We start from the raw sequence: 24,070 nt of genomic DNA on the forward strand, positions 1-24,070 counted from the left end.
CCATAGGAAGAAGACTTAAATTGTGTGAGAGAGAGATGGTCAGAGGCACTAATAAAACGCAGAGAATATCTAGATGAACAGATTAAAAAAATCAGCAATAAACAAGGTTCGTGGATCTTGTGATTTAATTATAAGAACTTTTCATTCCTTTGTATCAAAAAAGAATGTTAGCCTGGTGTATTACTGATTTATTTTTAAAAGTTGTTTGTATTTGAAAGGCTTTTTGTGATGTTCAGCTTGTTATAAAGTGAAAAATTAGAATAATTTGCTCATTACAAAGTGAATCCACCTTTGAGAGCAGAATTCTCATTAGCTTTATTGGATCTAATCTGCATTCATTGGAATCCAAAACCAACCTGTCACTCTGCTACTCTTAAATAATTGGAAAATGTATTATTAACCCGTTGTTTTCTGGATGCCCCTGGAAAAAGTACTTCCACAGTATGTGACCAATATTCCACTCTTCATATCCGATATCACATTATAGATAAAACAGACGATGACATGGAGAGAGAAGCACGTCTTGTAGAACAGTGGGTAGGGCTAACAGAAGAAAGAAATGCTGTGCTAGTCCCAGCACCAGACAGTGGGATCCCAGGTGCTCCTGCAAATTGGTAGGTTGACTAAAATGCATTATATTTCAGCTTGCTTGCAAAATAACTTTTGAGTGAATATTGTATGCAGTTAACAGGATAGTGAAGATCTGAGGGAAGAATAAGCTGCTAAAATGCTAAATGTGTGTTCACTTTTTTTAAAAAAAATTGACCTTTATATTCCACAACACAGAACATTAGTGCCCTTAGTTCAGCTAGAAACATATTACAACTAGAAATAAAACTGCTGGTGAACTGGTTGTTTTATTGCTGGTCTGTGTATCCTGAAGATTTATCTCACCCAGATATGGTTGAATTAAGGGCAGGATATAAATATTTTAATAAATAGAAAATAAAGGTTTCTGGCGGTGTAATGCACAGTCATGTAATAATGTAGAACCGGGTTTTATATACAAGTTCATTTACAGATTCCATAATATTTCCTGTTGTAGTAATGCTTGTAGTAGGTGTTAACACCTGTACTGGGGTCCTGAAGTAAAAAAGACACTTTCTCCTGTCTCTACATTTCACTCTATTATGCATTGAAGCAATTAGATTCAGGACTTGCCTCCAGCTCCAAACACTTCATTTCCATAGAACTAGGGACTGTTTAGGAGATATGGTGGAGAAAATATCACCACCCCGCCCCTGTGAATTCTTTTCTCTTTTGTGAACAGGAGCTCTCCTGTTAGGGTCCAAGGATACACTGTAACATTTTGTTGTAGGTTCTCCCTAGTTAATGTCATTTGCTTTTAATGCTTTCAGTTTTCCATTAAAATATCTGTGCATGTGTATGGTTTATTTTATTAACTGGGGTGTTTCTTTACTGTTAGGATCCCACCTTCTGGAATGGAAACACATATACCTGTACTTTTCCTTGATTTGAACGGTAAGTTGCAGCTTATGAAGGGAGTGGAAGTATGAATTCCCTTGAATATGCTTGACGTATTTATACACTTTCGTATTGCTGGTGTTTTATTGCTGTGTGGGAATCTGAAGTGCTTCAGATCTGGATCTGGTGGCTTTTAAACAATCCAGTTTTTTTGTTTATTGAATGTATTGAAAGAAGCACAGCTGTTGGGCATTAGAGTTCTTCCATCATGTGTAAAGCCACATTCTTAAACATCTTCATCAAAAATTCCAAAATGATATTTTGCAATGATTTCTATTTGTTGCCATGTACTTGCATTGTGGGGTAACAAATTCCATTAAGCTGATGTATGCAAATGTAACATGAGAAGTGTAAGTCTATCCTATCTAAAACATTGTTTTCCAATTATGCATGATTTCTGTGTAATATGTTTAAGACTGGGACATAGGAAATAATGAAAGCTAAAAAAAAGTCTTGTAACTTAATTTTATTTTTTGTTAGCTGATGACCTCAGTGCCAATGAACAGCTTATAGGTCCACATGCATCAGGAGTAAATTCAATACTACCCAAAGAGCATGGAAGTCAATTCTTTTATCTGCCAATCATAAAACACAGCAAAGATGAGGTAAATGTCTAGTGAGCTATTCTGTACAGTAGATGTATGGCTATCATATTTTTACTGTTTGCATTTCATCAATCCATTTTCTTTCTTTTTCAATACATGTAATGCTACATTATACCTTTGAAACCTTGACTTTACTCTTTTCTACTTGATTTTTGTTCAACAAGTGTGTATAGTTTATTGTTATTCAGAATAACCTCTTAACAAAGTGATCTTTGATTAGTTCTTAATTCATGTGGGGTTGAAATACTTATATTTTGAAGAATAAACATTTAATATTCTTGAATTGTATAAATGAAGTCCAACTTCTTCTTAAAGTCTCTTTGTAGGTGTTCCTTCCTTCTCATAGATACTTACAGCTAGTAACGTAATATTCCACACCCTTAGAAAATGGTAAATGCACTGACTTTCATGCTAGCGCTAAAAATGTCTTAGTTAATATATCCATAGCTGTCTCCCTGTGTGCTCCACTGACTTACCTTTTTAGTTGTCCCAAAGGGATGGTTTATGGATTTAATTTAATACCTTGGCTTATTATATCTTTGATACCCTGTGAAACATCTATCCTTTATTAACCTGAATACATTTCTACCAAAAGTGTGCCAATATTTCCTTGATTCTTCAACATGAATCAGATAGGTACACTGGGATACATTTTTGAAATTCTTACAGGGATATAATGCCACATACAGTGGAACCTTGGTTCCCAAAAAGCTTGGCTCCCGAACAAATTGGCCCCCGAACGCCAAAGTAAGTGTTCTGGTTTGTGAATGTTTTTTGAAAGCCAAACACCGATTTCAACTGTCGGCATTGTTTCTGGGGCCAATCAGCCAATCAGAAGCCATGCCTTGGTTTGCGAATGTTTTTGAATTTGAACGGACTTCCAGAATGGATTGAGTTCAGGAACCAAGGTACCACTGTATACAATATATTATAAAAGTTTCTATTGAATCCACACAAAGTAAAATAGTTTTTGGCTCATTATTTCTATATATAATGCCATTCTATACCTGTCATTCTAACAATTTCTTTCTCTGAATTTTGTTTTATTAGTTGTTTCTTGTAGATTTCTGATAATAATTCAAAATATGGAAGAAGTCTGCTTATGTTTGTTCCTCTTATAACATGTTTATTGGGCTTCTAGACTGGCAATTTAGCATTTGGTTTGTTTTATGCAAACTGAGCATATTAGAAAACAAGAAGTTGATTCCCTCTTCCTCCATGGCAAAATGTCTATATACGTGTGAAACCATGCACTAGTGCAACTAATATCGCACATGGTGATAATGGTTAATTTTGGGTGCAAATCAATCATCCAGGCTGGAGCTTATTCAGATTCTTTAGTGATGTGTTAAAAATCAGCAATAGAAAAATAAATACGATCTTAGGCAGAATCTTCATTCTATAACTTTTGCTTTTACTGACAATGAAATTAGTAATTTTACGAATCTATACATACTCTGTTTGCTTTCTCCCAATAGGCACAAGCAGTTGGTTTATAATAGATTTGAAATATTGATAAATATATCCCTAGCTATTTTATTCTTGGTTGCTTAATGTGAGAAGGGAAGGGATATTTCCTTACTCACTTTATTTAAAAAAGCCAACCACCTTCTGCTCCAGCGGTTTCCCCAAACCCATAGTCCTGCCACCATTTAATATTACTTACCGTATTTTTCGCCCCATAGGGCGCACCGCCCCATAGGACGCACCTTGGTTTTTTTGGGGGGGGGGAAATAAAGAGAAAAAAATTATTTCCCCCCCCCAGGCGCGGGGCTGGCACGGGGGAAGCCAGAGCTTCCCCCAATCCCAGCCCCGAGAACAGCCTGCTATCCGCAAGCCTAGGGAGGCCAGTGGTAAGTCGCGCCGGTCTCCCCAGGCTTGGGAATGCAGGCAGCTCTGCGCAGCCATCGGGAGGCGGGCACGACTTCGCGCCCGGCTCCGGATGGCTGCGCAGAGCTGCGCTCGCCCCGGGACTGCAGGCAGCTCTGCGCAACCCTCGGGAGGCAGGCGCAAAGTGGCGCCGGTCTCCCGAGGGTTGCGCAGAGCTTCCTGAAGCCTGGAGAGCGAGAGGGGTCAGTGCGCACCGACCCCTCTCGCTCTCCAGGCTTCAGCGAAAGCCTGCATTCGCCCCATAGGACGCACACACATTTCCCCTTCATTTTTGGAGGGGAAAAAGTGCGTCCTATAGGGCGAAAAATACGGTATAGCCTTAGCACCCTTAACTTATCAGTAACCTGAGTAACTGTTGATATCAATGTAATACAAAGACTATCAGGTATAGCTATTATATTTGACAAAGAAATCAATATTTATTTATAGCATTATGCGGTTCACAAGTGTATGCAGTTACTTCATACTACCTACTTAAATGGATATGCACTTTGTTAACATGTTGCTTAAATGCAGCTTATTTTACACTATTACTAAACTAAGACAGCTTTGAAGAACCTAATTTAAGATTCTTCTGCCAGATTGTTCTTCTATTTACTCCACCCCAGTTAAGCCTCACCAACTCTATAACTGAGGACCTTTACTGAGGCCTCTCTTTTGACCTGTACTGACCTGTTGGCAACAGGGCTGTTTCCGATGCTCTGCCCTGAAATCTTTCTCTCCTACCTGATACCAGACAGAGTCTGGCATTCCAAACTGCCTCTCACTTCTTCCCCCCTCTTCAGCCTGAGCCAAGCCAAATCAGCTACCCCAGCCTTCCTTTCATGTCCTCTTCTTCCTTAATCTTCTTTGTTCTCTTCTTCTGGCTGCCCACCATGAACACCAAGCACCAACAAATGCTGGCTCCTCTCTGAGCAACATGGACTAATCCTAACTGACCCTAACTGCCATATATTCACTTCTTCTTCCCCCTCTGGTCCAGCCCCAGACAATCACATTGTCTAACTGAATATTCTAAACCTGCAACCACCAATCAAAATGTGGGTACCTTTTATCCTTCTTTTGCATACTGATAGTTCTGTCTCCAACCCTTCCTTGGCTGTCTGTTAAGCTCCCCCAGTGACAGTTAAACCAACTGCTACCTGATCAGGCAGAGCACTTTCCCCATTAAGTACATTACAAAAAAATTATCAGAGGTACTATTCAACTCAGTTTTACTTAGACTCATTGAAACCATGGGACTTTAATCGTGTTCATTAATTGCTTTTGTTAATGTTGTGTTAATTGTCTAAGCATTTCTGTATTTCAGGAATGTTAAAAGGGTAGGGTAAACATTTAAGCAATTCAGATCATTTTCCTTTATAATATTCTACCAAATTGTGCTCCTAGGTTTCGGCCACTGCTGCATGGGACCCTTCTGTGCATGATTCAGTGCACTTGAATAGGGTAACACCTCAAAATGAGAGGATCTATTTGATTGTGAAGATTACAGTCCAACTCAGCCACCCTGCTGCAATGGAACTTGTGTTACGTAAAAGAATTGCTGCAAATATTTACAATAAGCAGGTGATGGATGAATTCTGCTTAATGTATCTTCTTTTGACTGTATTTCTTTTTTGTTGACTTAACTGTTGGGATAAAATTTAGAAATAATAAACTAAACCAGGAAGTATTCACATACAATGATGTTTTTTAAAAATAAAAAACCACAGGAATGTTTTATTGATGTTTAGTTTCGTTACTAAAGTAACATGCAGAGTAACAAAAGGAACATAAACAAAGGAAGGTATACAAAACTTGATAAATGTTTAAATAAAAAGGTTAGCTTATGGTTGTAGTAATTTACATTCCAATTTATGCAATCAAATAAAGGTGTTTTTCATAATGTTGCATGTGTTGATGGAGGGTGAAAACAATGTTCAATTGTTTTTACAAAGTAAAATAATACCATGTTTCTTTTAATTTTTTGCCATTCCCAGTGAGGTATCTGGTGGGATGAAAAATGTGCTAAGGAGGCTGAAACGGGATGCCAGGATGAGAGTTAGCCCCTACCCCATTGCATGTGACATGAACCTGCAAGAAACCATTTTCTTAGCTTGCTTAATCACACTATTCATCATATGAATACTTTATTCTTTAATTCCCCCCTAGAGTTTTACGCAGAGTCTCAAACGAAGAATATCTTTGAAGAATATATGGTATGCTTGTGGTGTGGCCTATGAAATAGTTTCAAATATACCAAAGGTAAATTCTACTGTATTTTTTCAAGAAGTTAGAATAAATGAAAAAATCAAAGTAAAAGAAATTCCTGTAAACTGCATCCTCAAAGTTCTGTTTTAGGCATTCTGAAGTGGCATCTGTATAAAGACTGCATAATGTTGCATTCTGTTTGTGTCCCAGTTTTAAACAGATTAAATTAAACAGTTTAATTTTTAGGCCACAGAAGAAATTGAAGATCGGGAGACACTGGCTCTGATGGCAGCCAGAAATGAAAATGAGGGTGCATCTGATGGTGAAACTTACATTGAGAAGTATACTCGTGGAGTGTTGCAGCTAGAAAACATTTTGAGTCTTGAACGATTAAGACAGGTGAGTAGAAAAAAGCTTCAGGCCAAATTAGTTTAGTTATTGTAAAACAATTGCCGCAAGAGATGTCTCATATTTCCATTTTCTTTACTGTTACTATCAGAATGCTGACAAACGTTTAATGTGATCTTGCTCTTCGGATGCCATTTTGATATAATGTTCCATTCTTGATCTGTCTTCAGAGACATCAAACCTGATTAAAGTAAAAATGATTTTTCTGTATTAATAAATATACCTTTATATATACTTTTTGAAGTGAGTTTTAATTGCCTAGATCTCTGTGTGAAACTACGGATTTCAATTTACTCATTCTATCTTAACGCAGGCAGTCACAGTCAAAGAAGCTGTTTCTACTAAGACTCGACACATGCAGCGGAGTGTCAGTACACCAAACGTCCACAATGTAAGATAATTTTTCAAGGTGAAAGACTCACATATTACTAAAAATATTAAGGTTGAAGACAAAACGTATTCATTTTGACCCTGGAGAAAATGAGATTAATCAGTAGAATAAATTGTCAAAGGACATATTCTACATATTCCAGTAGGTATTTGTCAGGGATAATTTAGGTTTAATGCTCCTTTCCTACATGCAAGTATAACCCTCCTTTCCTTTAAATGCAGGATATACAGTACATGAGTGTTCATGAAGTTCTATTGCCATGTTTGTCAGTCTTTTGTTTATTTCAAATGCAGTCTAGGCTTAGCAGTGGGTGAGGAGACTGTGGTTCTCATGTGAAGGCCACCCTGCTGCTAAGCAGGCTGATAGCATTCATTGGGCTCATATTTATTTATTGTTGTGTTTTAGGTATCCTGTAGTCGATTAGATATTTCTGGCTGTGATGAAGATAAGGTATGAATATTAAGAAAAGTGAACAGATGTGGTGGCACCTTTTTGAAAATGTAGTCAAATAGACTTGCCTTTTCCTTCCCATTTGATACAAGAAATCCTTAACTTTAGTCTTCAGTAATAATGATAGGTTGTTTAGAACAGGAATGTATAATTTGATGCATTACTGACTTGAGAAAATTAAGTTGAGCTGATCTCAGGGTGCTTCACAAAATAAATTATTAAAGACTGTCAGTTATTTCTCTGGTGCAGGGGCATGCGGGGGTGCAATAAATTTCTCAGGGTAGTTATTATTGAATCAGTTACCAAAAAAGTCCTAGGAATCTTCCTGTGAGATAGGAGAGATTACAGGATATTTTTGTAATAGATTTTAGCAAAATAAGACTCTACTCCTAGACACACCATGGAGCAAGTACCACTGAATGCATTGGGGATATACTTCTGAATAAAATGCACAGGATTGAGTTGCATAAAATAAATTTGAAAAGTTTTGGTAGTAATAAAAAACATGTATGTGTGAAAGAACATTGACTATTTTGAAAGGATCTGAACTCTTTTCTTGTATCTTGAAAATGAACATTTTCCTGTTTCTTTTCTTGGTTGTTTATGACTTTAGGGTTGGTCAGAAGGTCATCTAGATGTATTAGATTGTTCTTCCAGTTACCAAGATGTATCATGTTATGGTACTTTACCCAGAGATTCTCCTCGCAGAAGTAAAGATGCTGGTGGTAAGATTTTTATTGTGTTTAGTTTTAATTGGGTCAGTATATGAAATTATTAATATACACACACACATATTCATATATATATATATATATATATATATATATATATATATATATATGCTTTCGTAGATTTTCACGGGTACAGGAATGCAGGTTTTGGTGTCTTCGGGTGTCTTCCCGTGTAAGCCTAGACACCCCAACTCTTACACGGGAAGACACCCGAAGACACCAAAACCTGCATATATATATATATATATATATATATATATATATATATATATTTGTTTTCGTAGGTTTTCACGGGTACAGGAATGCAGGTTTTGGTGTCCTCGGGTGTCTTCCCGTGTAAAAGTTGGGGTGTCTAGGCGACGTTTCGACGAGGTCTCACTCGTCATCTTCAGGCTGGTGCTTTCGGCTTCTTGTTACTGGAACAGAGCGGGATCTCAGTGTTTGAGTTCCTATAAATACTGTAGAGGGGTGTGGTGTATTGCCTCAAAAGTTCTGGGCAGAGGGGAAGTTCCCAGGCTAGTGTTCTTTTCTTCTTTTGTTCCTTAATTACTTGAGGGATATCTTGAGTGATTTCTTGAGTGATATTCTGAGTACCACTTAGGTGGGTCATTAGGTGTGGATTAGTTGCTAAAGCCTTCGTGTCTTGACCTCTTGAATTTGTGAAGAGTTTTTATGGGAAGATGGCTGTACTGCACTTAGTTGTGCTTTGGCTTGGCTTCGTGTATAGGGGCGAGCTGTGGTTTTGTGCCCTGTGCCAGCCAGATCTGTGTAGGGATTGCAGGGGGGTGCAGCATCCGGAGTTGCCACTATGGTTTGGTTACTGGATGGTGTCTGTAATTTATCTGTGGAGAGGGTCTGGGTTTGGGTCTGGTGTGGTTGATTGGTGGTGGCGTTCTGTGTGCCTCTGGATCTGGTGTCGGTTTTTGTGGGGAGGGCTAATTTCCAGATGTCTGGCAGGCGGGACGTGTCGTCACGCTTGTTCATGTTGTGAGGGTGTTTCTCTATCTCGATGGCTTCCATGATTATTCTCTTGTGGTGATGTTCCATGTTAAAGAGCAATTTGGAATCTGCAAAATTAATTTCGTGTCCTGTTTCTTTCATGTGTTGGAAAAGAGAGGAAGATTTTTCTTCTTTTTTGACGGCATTCTTGTGTTCTGCGATACGTGCATTTATTCGTCTGTTTGTTTGTCCAATGTACGTGGCTGGGCAGACTTTGCAGGGTATTTCATAGACCCCTTGGTTTTCTAACTGGATTTTATCTTTGGGGTTTCTGAGGATATTGGCTATTTTTTGGTTGGTGCAAAAGGCTGTTTTGATATTGTGTTTATGGAGGATTTTGCTAATTTTATCTGTAGTGCCCTTGATATAAGGAAGGAGGGCCATGCCATTGTTTTCTTCCGTGTCTTGGTTTTTGGGGGGTGTTTCTTTTTGGATTAGCTTCTTAACCCTGTTTTGCTGGTATCCATTGGCGATTAACACATTTGAGAGATTCTGTAACTCAGTTGTCAAGTGGTCTTTGTCAGCCAGGCGTTTGGTTCTGGAGATGAGGGTCTTGGCTACGGAGTTTATTTGTGCAGGGTGGTGGTGTGATTGAGCATGTAAGTAGCGGTTGGTGTGTGTTTTTTTCCGGTAGATAGTGTGTCCTAGGGAGCCATCAGGTTTTTTGTAGATTAGGACGTCAAGGAAGGGAAGCTGGTTGTTGGCTTCTATTTCCATAGTGAATTGTATTTTGGGGTGTAGGCTGTTGAGATGTGTGAGGAAGCCACACGGGAAAGAAAAACTAGATAGCTTCCTCACACATCTCAACAGCCTACACCCCAAAATACAATTCACTATGGAAATAGAAGCCAACAACCAGCTTCCCTTCCTTGACGTCCTAATCTACAAAAAACCTGATGGCTCCCTAGGACACACTATCTACCGGAAAAAAACACACACCAACCGCTACTTACATGCTCAATCACACCACCACCCTGCACAAATAAACTCCGTAGCCAAGACCCTCATCTCCAGAACCAAACGCCTGGCTGACAAAGACCACTTGACAACTGAGTTACAGAATCTCTCAAATGTGTTAATCGCCAATGGATACCAGCAAAACAGGGTTAAGAAGCTAATCCAAAAAGAAACACCCCCCAAAAACCAAGACACGGAAGAAAACAATGGCATGGCCCTCCTTCCTTATATCAAGGGCACTACAGATAAAATTAGCAAAATCCTCCATAAACACAATATCAAAACAGCCTTTTGCACCAACCAAAAAATAGCCAATATCCTCAGAAACCCCAAAGATAAAATCCAGTTAGAAAACCAAGGGGTCTATGAAATACCCTGCAAAGTCTGCCCAGCCACGTACATTGGACAAACAAACAGACGAATAAATGCACGTATCGCAGAACACAAGAATGCCGTCAAAAAAGAAGAAAAATCTTCCTCTCTTTTCCAACACATGAAAGAAACAGGACACGAAATTAATTTTGCAGATTCCAAATTGCTCTTTAACATGGAACATCACCACAAGAGAATAATCATGGAAGCCATCGAGATAGAGAAACACCCTCACAACATGAACAAGCGTGACGACACGTCCCGCCTGCCAGACATCTGGAAATTAGCCCTCCCCACAAAAACCGACACCAGATCCAGAGGCACACAGAACGCCACCACCAATCAACCACACCAGACCCAAACCCAGACCCTCTCCACAGATAAATTACAGACACCATCCAGTAACCAAACCATAGTGGCAACTCCGGATGCTGCACCCCCCTGCAATCCCTACACAGATCTGGCTGGCACAGGGCACAAAACCACAGCTCGCCCCTATACACGAAGCCAAGCCAAAGCACAACTAAGTGCAGTACAGCCATCTTCCCATAAAAACTCTTCACAAATTCAAGAGGTCAAGACACGAAGGCTTTAGCAACTAATCCACACCTAATGACCCACCTAAGTGGTACTCAGAATATCACTCAAGAAATCACTCAAGATATCCCTCAAGTAATTAAGGAACAAAAGAAGAAAAGAACACTAGCCTGGGAACTTCCCCTCTGCCCAGAACTTTTGAGGCAATACACCACACCCCTCTACAGTATTTATAGGAACTCAAACACTGAGATCCCGCTCTGTTCCAGTAACAAGAAGCCGAAAGCACCAGCCTGAAGATGACGAGTGAGACCTCGTCGAAACGTCGCCTAGACACCCCAACTTTTACACGGGAAGACACCCGAGGACACCAAAACCTGCATATATATATATATATATATATATCAGTGATGCAAAGGGTATTTCCCTCTGTTCTACTGTCTTTAAATTCTTGTGGTAAATGTGTATGTATAAAGGCAGCATTCAGTCCTAACCGATGCAGTGTTTTAATCTGCTAGCAAAGGCTATTTCTCCCATGATGATGAAGGTTAGCTTGTGGTGCTTTGGTGCTGCAAGGGCCGAAAACAACTATCCCAGCACCCTTTAAGAAGGTTCTGAAGTAAAAATGGGATGTGCCTCTCCAGGCCAAGCACTTAGGATCATATACCAATATGTTTTATCTCCTAGAACAAGCATTATTATTTTATATAGTAGAATAAATGCACATAGTGCTTTATGTAGTGATATGAGCAGTGATATGTTTAGAGAAGCTTTTAATGTACGTGCATTATTGTATTTTAGTATTTTGTTAGAAGCTGCCCAGAGTGGCTGGGGAAGCCCAGCCAGACAGGCGGGGTATTAAATATTATTATTATTATTATTATTATTATTATTATAAGACAGTTTCTCCCCTGAGGAGTTTACAAAAGCAGAGGAAAGAGAAGTAGGAAAAGTAAATGTGCATATGCATATTCATGACAGCATAAAGGAAGAGGAGGGAGATTTAGTGATAAGAAGGAAAGAAAAAAATTATATTGGAAGCTGCCCAGAGTGGCTGGGGCAATCAAGTCAGATGGTCAGGGTACAATTATTATTATTACTAATATTACTGTTGCTATTATTATAAAGAATAACTGCTTAGGGAACAAGTGATTAAAATTTGGTTTTAGTACTAATGTTGTAGCTTTGTGACTTACTTTGTTTTAAACTGCCAAATTACGTATCAGTTGTCACCTTATGCTGACAGGTACATTATCATTCTCTCTTGGGTTATATTAACCAGCAGCTGCACTGAAATTCTAGTGATGCTACGAGTCATATGTAAATAATTACCACTATGTACTTCTACGAAGGGACGTGGGTGGCGCTGTGGGTTAAACCACAGAGCCTAGGACTTGCCGATCAGAAGGTCGGCAGTTCAAATCCCCGCGATGGGGTGAGCTCCCGTTGCTCGGTCCCAGCTCCTGCCAACCTAGCAGTTCGAAAGCACCTCAAAGTGCAAGTAGATAAATAGGTACCGCTCTGGTGGGAAGGTAAATGCCAGAAGCGGCTTTGTCATGCTGGCCATATGACCCGGAAGCTCTACGTCGGCTCCCTCGGCCAGTAAAGCGAGATGAGCGCCGCAACCCCAGAGTCGGTCACAACTGGACCAAATGGTCAGGGGTCCCTTTACCTTTACCTTACTTCTACGAAAGAACGGCAGACTTTTCCTTTTGAGACATCCACAGCTCATATTTAGTTCTCTTTGAAGTATGTTATGAATTGCAGACAAGCTTTTTGCTAAACTTCATTTAAGCAAAACCTTCTTGATGCAAAAGGAGGGAGTTGTAGGTGATAAAGTATGTTTACTTTACAAATAGCAGAGAGCATGCTTTGAGACATGCTGGACTGGTTTGCATATAGCTTGAGCAAACCTCTCAAACAGTGTGAGAGATGGCACTGTGCCTACAGGAGGAGGGGAAATCAGCAAAAGTTGTCATGCCCCCACCCCGTCACTTAATTAAAATCCTTTTTCCATGGTGATAAAGTCTGGATCCAACCCTCTCTGTTACTCCACTGTTATTTCGTTGTACAAACAACATTTACCATGAATGGTAAGCAGGGAAATGAACATATTTCATAACATGGCACAAATGAGGATCTAATATGCTCATCATCATGGTTATTTCCTGTGGTGCTTTATATCACTTTCTTTTTCATTTTTTACTTATTTTTGCAGTTGATGTTAGAATAACTAACCTATTTGTGTGTGTGTTTATTTTCATTATCCAAGGTTATGCATCGGAGAATCCTCATGCATCAACTGTCAGCCCATTTAAAGCATTTTCTCCACAGCCACCCAAGTTTTTCAAACCTTTAATGCCAGTAAAAGAAGAACATAAAAAGATCTCCTTTGAAAGTCGGCCTCTACTTAGTAAAGAGGTAGGTAGTTAAGAACTATTATAGTTTCTTAATCTTGATTAATTTGTGTGCAAGTAGCTATTGTCTTTGCCAGTAAATAACTTGCAGCTTGCATTTGTGATACGGAGAATTTGGAATCCTACATTAAAATTCAGCAATTCCTTTTCTCTGTACTGGAATGATAATCCTATTTCAGTTTTGTCTCCTTTTGTTCAGCATGGAGTGTGTTTCTGCTTAATCATTGTCTGTGTAAAACAGCTGTCCTGAATTGTCAATTTCTTTTATTAGGCTATAGCACCATTTTAGGAAACGGTGTCATGTTTTCCACAACTGAAGACAAATGTAGTGTTGCATGGATTTCTGTAATTAAGCTATTTAACCTCCTTGCCTGAGTTGTTTTAAAAACGTGTCCTCCTGTCTTACTAACATGCATGGGTTTGTAAATACCTTATTTGTGTGATGTTTTGTGTGTCTTAACCTTTGCAGAGCATGCCATCATCTCAGGTACATAGCACTGGTTGTGTTGTGCCCTCAGGAAGTAATGCCAGTAGCATGCCGGTAGAGCACAATAGCATACATGAGGAAAATATTGTAAGTTTTGCATTGGTTTCTGTCATAATGCCTGGTGGTGGTTTAAGGCCCTCTCATGGGATGTAATTTTTGCTAGACTGTAATAGTGAAGAAAACAAGATGTGCATACAATGTGCATGTTGGCTTTTAAATATGTGGCAAAATGCATAATTTGTTACAATTATTTTAAATTGATCATTCATATATTTTGAAATGATCATTCATATATAAGTTTTCAAGGGAAAAGGTAGAACTTTGTAGGGCTTATTCACTGGTAAATTCAGAATGTCAGCATTCATGAACTTTCCAGTACTTCCACATGTTTAATTTGTAGATTGGTTTAGACTGAAAAATGTAAATGTTGAAGTGTACAGCAAAGCAGACTTGCCATTCATTTTCATATATTTGAAATGTCCACCTTTCTTGGCTTCCTCACATAGACAATCAACTTTATAAAACAAAGTGTTGTATACCTAGCGTTGACACCGAAGTGGATATACTGCAATCTTGGGTTTAGGCCTGGTTTGGGGACTGAATAAACTTTGGTTGCACTGATGGATGACCTTTACTAAGAGGTAGATGGAATTGGGACCCTGTTACTCATGGTATCCTCCACGATAAACTGTGTGGAGTGGGTATTAGAGGCACTGTATTACAGTGGTTCCACACCTACCTGCATAGCTGAGTCCAGAGAATAACATTGGGGGAGTGTTCTTTATCCCCTGGGGTTCTGACATCTATATGAAGTGGTTGGGTGTGGTCGTTAGGAGTTTTGGAGCAGTACACTGATGATATGCAGCTCTATTTATCCATAACATCTGAATCTGGAGAGATTGTGCAAGCCCTGGACCAGAGACTGGATGCAGGCTAATAAATTGTGTTGAAATTTTGTGAAGATTGAGGCTCTTTGAATAGATGGTTCTCGTTTCCAAATGATAAGCCAGTTGCCTCTTCTGATTGGGGTTATGCTCCCTCTAAACATCAAGAGGTGCTCTAGGATACATCTTTGTCATTGAAGGCTAAAACATTTGCACTGGCTGCCTATATGCTAGCAGCCCAGGTTCAAAGCCCTTGTGATGATATGAAAGCTGTGAACAGGTTGGGTCCAAGATAATTTAACTACGTTGGTAGTTAATCCTCACGACCATCACAAAAGGCATTTTTATACCACTCATAGTCAAAGTGCTTACTTATTCTGATGCTACCTGACAGCAATTTATGGCCAGTCTTGGCTTCTGGAAGCAGATAAGCTTGCAGTTACCTGGCAAGATTCTTAGAGATCAGATCTCTGCCTAGAATGGTATGTAGTGAAGATAGGCCAGAAAGTTTGAAGTTAAGCATAAAAGGAGATGAGTAGGAATCAGAAGAGATAAATAAAAAAATCATTTGAGAGGTTTTGGGTGGTGGGAGCAAGGAAAAAAATATATCTTGAGGTGTACATTTAGCTGTTGAAAGCACAGGAGAACCTTCAGCCCTGGGGGGAGAAGTGTGGAGGGAGATTTAGGGAACAATTGTGTGCCTGGGTGTGCTTTATCTTCTAAGTTTCCTCTTTTTCCATTGCAGCCTTTATTGGCTTGGCTTGGCTTGGCTTGCCAATTGACCTGAAGACCCCATAGACAGGCCTGCTTTCATATCTTTAACATCTATACAATGTGAGAAATCAGCCAGGATGATTGTAGGGCATGGGAATCAATATGACTCGCTTCTAACGGCACCCAGTGAGCCAGTTGTTGCAGGCAAAGAAGCAGCCAGAAAAGTTGGCAACCCTCTAAATTACACAGGAGCCTGGTTAGGGAAAAACGTTGGTAACCCTTAGTTCTAACCTTATTTCACTTAATAAATTAGCCACTTAATAGGCACGAACAGTTGTAAATGAATTATTGCCCTTATAAATGGTGCCGTGTTATTTTATATCTCTCTTTCTTTCTGGGGTTTTTGATTTCAAGTTTGCCTGATGAGGGTACACGGATGGCACTGTGGTCTAAACCACTGAGCCTCTTGGGCTTGCTGATGAGAAGGTCGGCAGTTTGAATCCCCACAACGGGGTGAGCTCCCGTTGCTCAGTCCCATCTCCTGCCAACCTAGCAGTTCGAAAGCGCACACAAAAAAGTGCAAGTAGATAAATAGGTATCGCTCTGGCGGGAAGGTAAACGGTGTTTCCGTGTGCTGCTCTGGTTTCACCAGAAGCGGCTTAGTTATGCTGGCCACATGACCCAGAAAAACGCCGGCTCCCTCGGCCTGTAAAGTGAGATGAGTGCCACAACTCCAGAGTCGTCTGTGACTGGACTTAACTGTCAGGGGTCCTTTACCTTTACCTTTTTCCTGATGAGAGAGTTGTAGCATAGCCTTCTCAAAATGTAATCATATTTAATTAACAAACGTTCTGTGGTTATTCCAGTTTCACCACTACCTTGGAGCTTAGATGGCTATAGGTGTCAGTGCAGTGGACCTAGGTCCCAGATTTGTCTGAGCAGATACATGGAGCTGCCACTATCCTTTTATGTTATGCTTTGTTTGTAGACAGCTAAGTGAACTTGATTATGGTATCTATAAACAGCAATACATTCTGGTTTACTGCACAGCATAATTCATTTCTATACAAAGAATGTACAGAGAAAGCATTGAGAGGATTTTGCACTTCACTAGTGGAAGATTCTATTTAAAATTATCTAAGTTTCTTTTGGTATAAAAACATCAGTTACATTCACTGTTAAAATTACAATTATTTTCATATGTCAACAAACAGTTTTCTTCAAGGTATAGAAACCACATAGACTGCAGAGTAGTTACTTATTGTCGTGTTCACCTGATACTGCCCAAACCTAATTTTCCCCTGGCTTTTATGTTTTCTCTGAAAGGATCCTTCAGTGTAGAAAAAGGTTGCAAGAAATTTTCACTTTTCAAGGACATTGACTGGACATAGTGTGCTGACTGTTGATTACTGAGCTAGTGGAGGATAAGCAAGAAGATTCTGAAATGATTAGACCATGTTGGACTAGTTAAAAATGTCTAATGAATGGTGAGCCCTATCTTACAAATTACTCAATCTATGTCATAGAAATCAATTTTTAGTGGGTAAAACTTCATTCAAGTTCTAACCAGTATACCTCAAACGACTTTTCAGTATTGGCACTGTTCCACAAATTGGATCATATCATTATATTCAGACTTTATGTCCTGCCCATGTAGTGCTAAAAATGTTGCTGTGCAACTTTAGATTGATATATCAGTGAGAACAACTTAATGTCTCACCAGAGTGGTGCATGCTCTAGTTATCTCTCGCTTGGACTACTGCAGTGCGCTCTGTGTGGGGCTACCTTTGAAGGTGACTCGGAAACCACAACTAATCCAGAATGCAGCAGCTAGACTGGTGACTGGGAGCAGCCGCTGAGACCACATACCATTGGTCTTGAAAGACCTACATTGGCTCCCAGTACGTTTCCAAATGCAATTCAGAGTGTTGGTGCTGACCTTTAAAGCCCTAAATGGCCTCGGTCCAGTATACCTGAAGGAGTGTCTCCACCCCCATCGTTGTGCCTGGACACTGAGGTCCAGTGCTGAGGGCCTTCTGGCGGTTCCCTTGGTGCGAGAAGCCAAGTTACAGGGAACCAGGCAGAGGGCTTTCTTGGTAGTGGCACGTGCCCTGTGGAACGGCCTCCCACCACATGTCAAAGAGAAAAACAACTACTAGACTTTTAGAAGACATCTGAAGGCAGCCCTATTTAGGGAAGCTTTTAATGTTTAATAGACTATTGTATCTTAATATTTTGCTGGAAGCCGCTCAGAGTGGCTGGGGAAATAAATAATAAATTATAATTTTATAATTATTATTACTATGTGAATTATGCTAAAACAAGTATTTTTGCCTTTGGAAAATATATCTCTCACCATAAATGGCCACTTGATAGTGAAGCCATTGAATAAATCTTTACTGTTAACTATTTGGGACCACTGTCTCAGAAACAAGTAATTGGGCATGCCATTTAATCTCTACTAAGCATAAAGCTTTGAGAGCACTGCATGCTGTTTTTGGTTATGCAGAAGTCCCCTCCCAGCTGTTTTACTGAACTGAGATTTGGAAATTAACAGAAATGGAACATCTAGAAATTTCACAGAATGAATTTCTAAGATCTACACTTAGAACACTACATGGTACTCCAGTAGTTTGTATTACTGCAGAAGTTGGGTTAATGACCACAAAGTTCCTCACTCTCATGCTGTTTGTATATTATTACAAGTAGTTTAGAATAAATTGTGATACACTATTGCAAAAATTATTCTTGGCGCAAAGCAGACGCAAATGCAACAACAGTTGACTAGCTCACTGTGTGCAAATAATGTCACATCAACCCCTATGATACCAAGAACTAATATTTAGCTTGCCATGACCACCCCCTCCAATTATCAAAACTAAATTAAGGGTGTATTTCTATAATAAAGTTAGCAAAACACCCCACTCTTCTATTTTTTTAATATCTTTGATTATATATAGCATGCTTTTGAAGGTTATTTTCTATGATTTCACACATTTTGTCCTGTATGTGGTTGATTCCAAATCATGCATACTCTGTCTTGAGAAATTATATCAGAAGTATCCTTTCAGAGCAATTGCTGTTTGTGAAATGCAGCTTGTTGAGGTTTCTCAATATGTACTTCATTTTTTTATTTATACTAAACACAAGAGGAAATTCCTATAACCATTTTCAGATAGCCTGGCCAGTTCTGATGATTTAGCTGGGGAAAAAAAACCCATCAACAACTGATAGAATTAGGTTACACTTAAGAGCTGCTAGAGTTGCTGTTACACAGAAATGGACAACATAATTTACTGTAACAAATTCTGCAAACTGAAAATGTGTGATATATGTAAAGATTTGGGCTTTGATCCTAACATCAATTCCATGGATGGAATGGAGTTCCTTTTCACAAAGTGGGTTTTTTCTAAGCCCTGAAAATTGTTCCTGAGGCTTAGGGGATTCTCCCAATCAGCATAGCATATGAAACAGGGGACTGCAGTAGGAAGCGGGTGGCATGACCATTTGGTTAAATGGAAGTGCCTTCTGCTTGTACACTATACCTTTTGGATGCAAATTCTAGAGTGCCTCTATATAGGTTGCTTGTTTTTACTTTGGGTGTATTTTTATAGGATCACCACCTTTTGTCTACTTGCAATGAGGATGAAGTCTTGCATAACCTACTTTGATTAAAGAACAAATATTTGATTAGTATATATTATTTGCAATACAGAAATCTTAGGAAGCTTTATTTAATCCCATTATACTCTCACAAAAATCCTGGCTAGCACACAGGTGTGTAGTGCTTATCAGCAATAAGAATTTTCAGCTCATCTGCATTACCATTACGAACTAGTTGGCTAGTCTAGGTCAGGATTCCTCGATCTTCGCCCTCCAGATGTTTTGAGACTACAATTCCCATCATCCCTGTCCTGCTAGCTAGGGATCATGGGAGTTGTAGGCCAAAAACATCTGGAGGGCCGAGGTTGAGGAAGCCTGGTCTAGATACTCATAATTTTAAAGTGTAGAAGAAGCTTTGCAATGAGCAGGTAGGTGAGAGAAAGAAGTATATCCTAGGAAATTCAAACAAAGGTAACACATAGAGTGGTATTAAACTAAGTAATTGCATGAGCAGAATGATTTCCATTTGCATAACGGAACTCTGAAATCTCCAAAGGATTGGGGAAACTCATAGAACATATTTAGGTGGGGGTGGAAAGGGTGGGGGAATTCCTTGCACTAATGGAACCAGTGACTTAGCACTACTTTGAATTCCACCCATAGATAGATAGCAATTTTAGCTAGATAATAGAAATTGTATACACAAATATTATAAAAGTTACATGCATTACTCGAAGTAGTACAGAAAGAGCAGAAGCATTCCACTGCATACTTGAATGGGTAGGACATCATCTGTTAATGAGAGCTGATTACTTGTTCTGCATTGCTAGAAAACTAAAAAACTAGAGCGACTATTTATGCTGCTGCTTTAAATAGCACATAACTTCAGCAGTATCCAATCCAGATAACTCTATTGTATTAGCTATTGGCCATGACAAATACTTCAGCAGTATAGACTTTGGACTCATTTCATTGCTTTAAAAGCAAAGCAATGCAGACCAATAGTTCCATGGAAAGACACATGTTTTTCCTAGTGCCTGGTAGATTTCTCATAAGCTCCACTGTTTCAACTATGCCAGTATTACCTATTGTTTAACACCTTGTCTATGAACACATAGTCCAGGACTAGTTTAATAGACTACTCCTATACTACCTTCCCTTCTTGTATCAAAGATTTAAAATCCACATGCATCTTATGATAAATGCAGAAAGATGTTTGGTTCTAAATATTGTGTATATGGCAGTATGGTGATTAGGATGTAAAACCGGGGTGTGCAGTTGAATCAGACTTTTACAAAATATTTTGTAGCCTGCTTCACCACAGTTGGAATCCTAACAGAAATTTGCTGTAATCATTACACATGGCAGGAATTTTAATAAAGCTCATTTAATCATTATCTTATTCAATTTAACACAGCTGTGCAGGTGGCTCAAAATGGAGTTGCACAAAAACAAATTATTTGTATTGTATAAGAAAAAATAACTGGCACTACAATCTATACACGGCCAGTGAAACAATATTTATATTGGACCAACAAGTGAGACCTGAATTAGGATCAGACATCGTTGCTTAAAATGTAGGGATTGAACTCCTTGATGATGGGGTATCTAGTAGGAATGGGGTATCTAGTACCACTAGCCCAAAATAGCTTTAGACTTGGGTTTTTTCAGCTATACTGTGCCCCACTCCCACCTGTCATACCTCAGTTAAAACTGGGTGTGGGGTATGGCACGAGGAGTTGGCTAGTAAAAGAAAGTAAGAGCATTTCACTGGATGTGCTCAAATTCTTATGTAGCAAATTGGATCCCAATCATAAGGTGCACACACATACATGTACGTGCACACACACACTCGCACACACACACAAATCTTAATTTCCTTGATAATCAAGCTCTTAGAATAAAGTGAATGGCAAGTGTTCTTAAAATAGCCAAGTTCTGGCAACATTCCGCATTACCCAAGCAGATTTTTGCTTGTGCAGCAGAACTTCCCCTTCTCTCCTCCCACTTGCAACCCCTCCCTAAAAATCTGCTCCGGAGGGTTGGTGAAACCCTCCAGAGCATATCTTTGGGGTGCACAGGGGAGGCAAGAGGAAAAGGAATAATCATTGCACAAGTGGGCAGGCATTTATTTATCCTTCAGTGATAACTTGTCATGCCTTTGTTTAAAATGCAGAAGTAGTAACTGTAAATCTTTACAATCTTAGCAGGACTCTGAGGATGATGATGAGTTGGAGGCCATTAACAAGAAGCCTTATGTACCCGAAGAATTTGCTGACTTCAGTGTCTACAATGCCAGCTTGGAAAACAGGGAATGGTTATCCTCTAAAGGAGACTTTGTAAACTCTCGTGTTGTTGAAAAAGAAGTATCTCGTAGTCCTACCACTAGCAGTATTACTAGTGGCTACTTTTCCCACAGTGCCTCTAATGCTACTTTGTCTGATATGCTTGTTCCCTGTAGTGATAGCACAGATCAATTAGCCAATCAGATGAGGGATTTGGATTCTAATGACCATTCTGTAGCCCATCTAACTCACGATTTAAGACCTTCAAACAAGGAGACTTCAGAACCAGAAAGAGACTTGGCAAAATATAAGGTGCTCATGTCACCAGTTAAAGAAAATAGTGCCTTAGCAGCAGAGGTTCCAATGTATGAAAGTACTACTACCATTCCCACACAGTTACAGTGCACAGGTTTGGATTCCTCAGCTAATAAAAACACAGCACATGGGATTGAATTTCCATTTCGAGAAGCAACAGTTGAACACACTTCAAATGTTTTTGAGGATCACGCATTTACAGAATTCATGGGTGCTGAAGATGGAAAGGAACTTGAATGTTCTGTAGGTCCACAGTTCTGTTCCAGCAGCTCTTCTAGTCAAAAGAAAAAGGTCTCAACAGCTGGAACGAATTGTGCCTCTGGTTTCTCAGATAATATTTACAACCAGGACAATCCTTTGAGCCATTTGCAATCTGCACCAGTGGGATATCAGCGGTCAAACAGTACTGAAAATCCTTCATTGTCTGTCAGAATAAAAGAGGCTTCATATTGTCAGATGTATGCAGACTCTTTCCTAGCAGATGACTTCATTGGAAAAAATCATTTAAATGTCTCTCATTGTGAAGATGTTACTTCTGAAGAACACCCTAGTTGGCTGGAAGTGGGGGAACAAGTGTATATTGGTAGTAACAAGCCAGGCATAGTAAGATATGTCGGTCCTGTTGATTTTTCATCTGGTACCTGGGTTGGCATTGAATTACATTTTCAAACAGGTAAGATATGGTCCTTTCCATTATATATTTAGAATCCTAGATAGAAGTTGTCTGGTGATATTTGTATATTCCAGTATTTTAGGACTGGAGAAGTCCAACTGGTGAAACTAGTAATGCCTGTTTACTTTTATTCATTTACATCCCACCTTTCTTCCTTCATGAAACTCAAGGCAGAGCACACATAGACATTTCATTGAGGACCCTAGAGGAAGGGGTTCAAAGTGGGGTTGGGTCCAAACCCTGGGAAAATTGGTCAGAAAGACTGTTGTAATCAAAGCTAGTTGATAAAGAATAGAGAAAGCTGCAGATGATTCCATCGTCATGGGTGTAGAGCGCTGATGTGCAGTGAGGAGCTGTCAAATACTATTCTAATACTGGCCCAATCTGCATGCCACAGTCTTCGTTTGTCTTAAATCATGGTTTAATTGGATGCATGTGTCTCCCCTGCCTTGTTTCAAACAAGGAATACTATGGCTTATTGTGTTTTCAAACAAAACACAAATAGATTAGACTCTAGTCACAAATTTCTTGCAAGCTCTTCTCATAAGATAATCAAATATAGCCATACCTCTCTAAAACATCTTTAATTCCAACACTTTTTCTTACAAATTTTAATGATTAAATAAATGAATTTAATCAAGATTATCTCACTTTATGTTCTGGACCTTAATTCACCATATGAGAGGGAAACATTGATAAACAACTGAGGCAACAAAATAAACCATCAGCAGCAAGTCAGAAATATACAAAGTATGGGGAAGGAGAAGAAACTGCACAAAGATCTGCATGGCAGAAGAGAGGCACTTTCACAATTAAACCATGGTTAAATACAAACAGACTTACTGTGTCATGCAAACGAGCCCATTGATTACTACTGCATAGCAGAGACTTTCAAAGATATTATGATGTATTTGCATGTCACAATACTCCCAAAATACTTGCACAACCAGGGAATTTTATTTTAGAGAAGATTCATTAGTAAAATTGACAGCTAAAGATATTGAGAACTGGGAACAGGACTTTCCCCACAGGTTCCTGTAGTTAAGGACAGAATAAATTTATCCATAAAATCATGCAGTGCTTAATGGTCAGCAGCAGCAGAGAAATAAGCAACTGAAAATATCCCCAGACTGCTCATGGACACTTATATAGGCCACTGGTTACTAAAAAGTCACAAAAGAATCAGAATTACAGAGTTGGGACCCAAGGGTCATCTAGTCCAACCCCCTGCAATGCAGGAATCCAAACTATAGCATCACTGATGGCCATCCAGCCTCTGCTTAAAATTTTAAAAAGAAATGCATAGGTCATTCAAGTATAGTGCACAATTGTTTATTAAATTGGTATGATGCACAACAATTGATGTGACCAGGCAAAAGCAGCATCATATATTTCTAGAAATTGCTGGTCTCCTTTCCCATTAAAATCATAGAGGAGCTGCTGTTCAACCAATTGGCTCATGAAGGAGTTGAGTAGGAATTGCAGCTTCCAATTTTTTAGATCAAACCACTTTACATACTGCAGAAAATATGAATGCCACAATATGTCAGTTGCATCTAATTTTGTGCCATTTCAATGTGCCCAGATGATACAGTTAACTGAGGCTCTTGTGTGTGTTTTCTGATCACATGCTTCATCCTGTTCATGATGGTTTTTGTGCTTCCACCATGCTTGAGG

The 24,070-nt window shown here is 39.3% G+C and overlaps 1 protein-coding gene across 8 annotated transcripts in view; it reads left to right on the plus strand.

The window, feature by feature from the left end:
• The window catches only part of KIF13A (kinesin family member 13A), a 74,156-nt gene that overhangs the window by 48,355 nt on the left and 1,731 nt on the right, over positions 1-24,070 (plus strand). For 3 of the 8 annotated variants that reach the window (XM_083518893.1, XM_083518895.1, XM_083518899.1), the window contains 13 exons: positions 7-106; positions 488-614; positions 1,427-1,482; positions 1,966-2,090; positions 5,370-5,546; positions 6,132-6,224; positions 6,417-6,569; positions 6,892-6,969; positions 7,375-7,419; positions 8,033-8,144; positions 13,288-13,436; positions 13,902-14,006; positions 21,328-22,393. In XM_083518893.1, the coding sequence (XP_083375019.1) occupies positions 7-106; positions 488-614; positions 1,427-1,482; positions 1,966-2,090; positions 5,370-5,546; positions 6,132-6,224; positions 6,417-6,569; positions 6,892-6,969; positions 7,375-7,419; positions 8,033-8,144; positions 13,288-13,436; positions 13,902-14,006; positions 21,328-22,393 (2,386 nt within the window). The remainder of the gene's footprint in view (positions 1-6; positions 107-487; positions 615-1,426; positions 1,483-1,965; positions 2,091-5,369; positions 5,547-6,131; positions 6,225-6,416; positions 6,570-6,891; positions 6,970-7,374; positions 7,420-8,032; positions 8,145-13,287; positions 13,437-13,901; positions 14,007-21,327; positions 22,394-24,070) is intronic. The other 5 variants (XM_083518896.1, XM_083518898.1, XM_083518900.1 and 2 more) reach the window with 3 other exon arrangements.

Source organism: Podarcis liolepis (assembly GCF_965112155.1).
Source record: "Podarcis liolepis genome assembly, chromosome: 8".
NCBI classification, from domain to species: domain Eukaryota; kingdom Metazoa; phylum Chordata; class Lepidosauria; order Squamata; family Lacertidae; genus Podarcis; species Podarcis liolepis.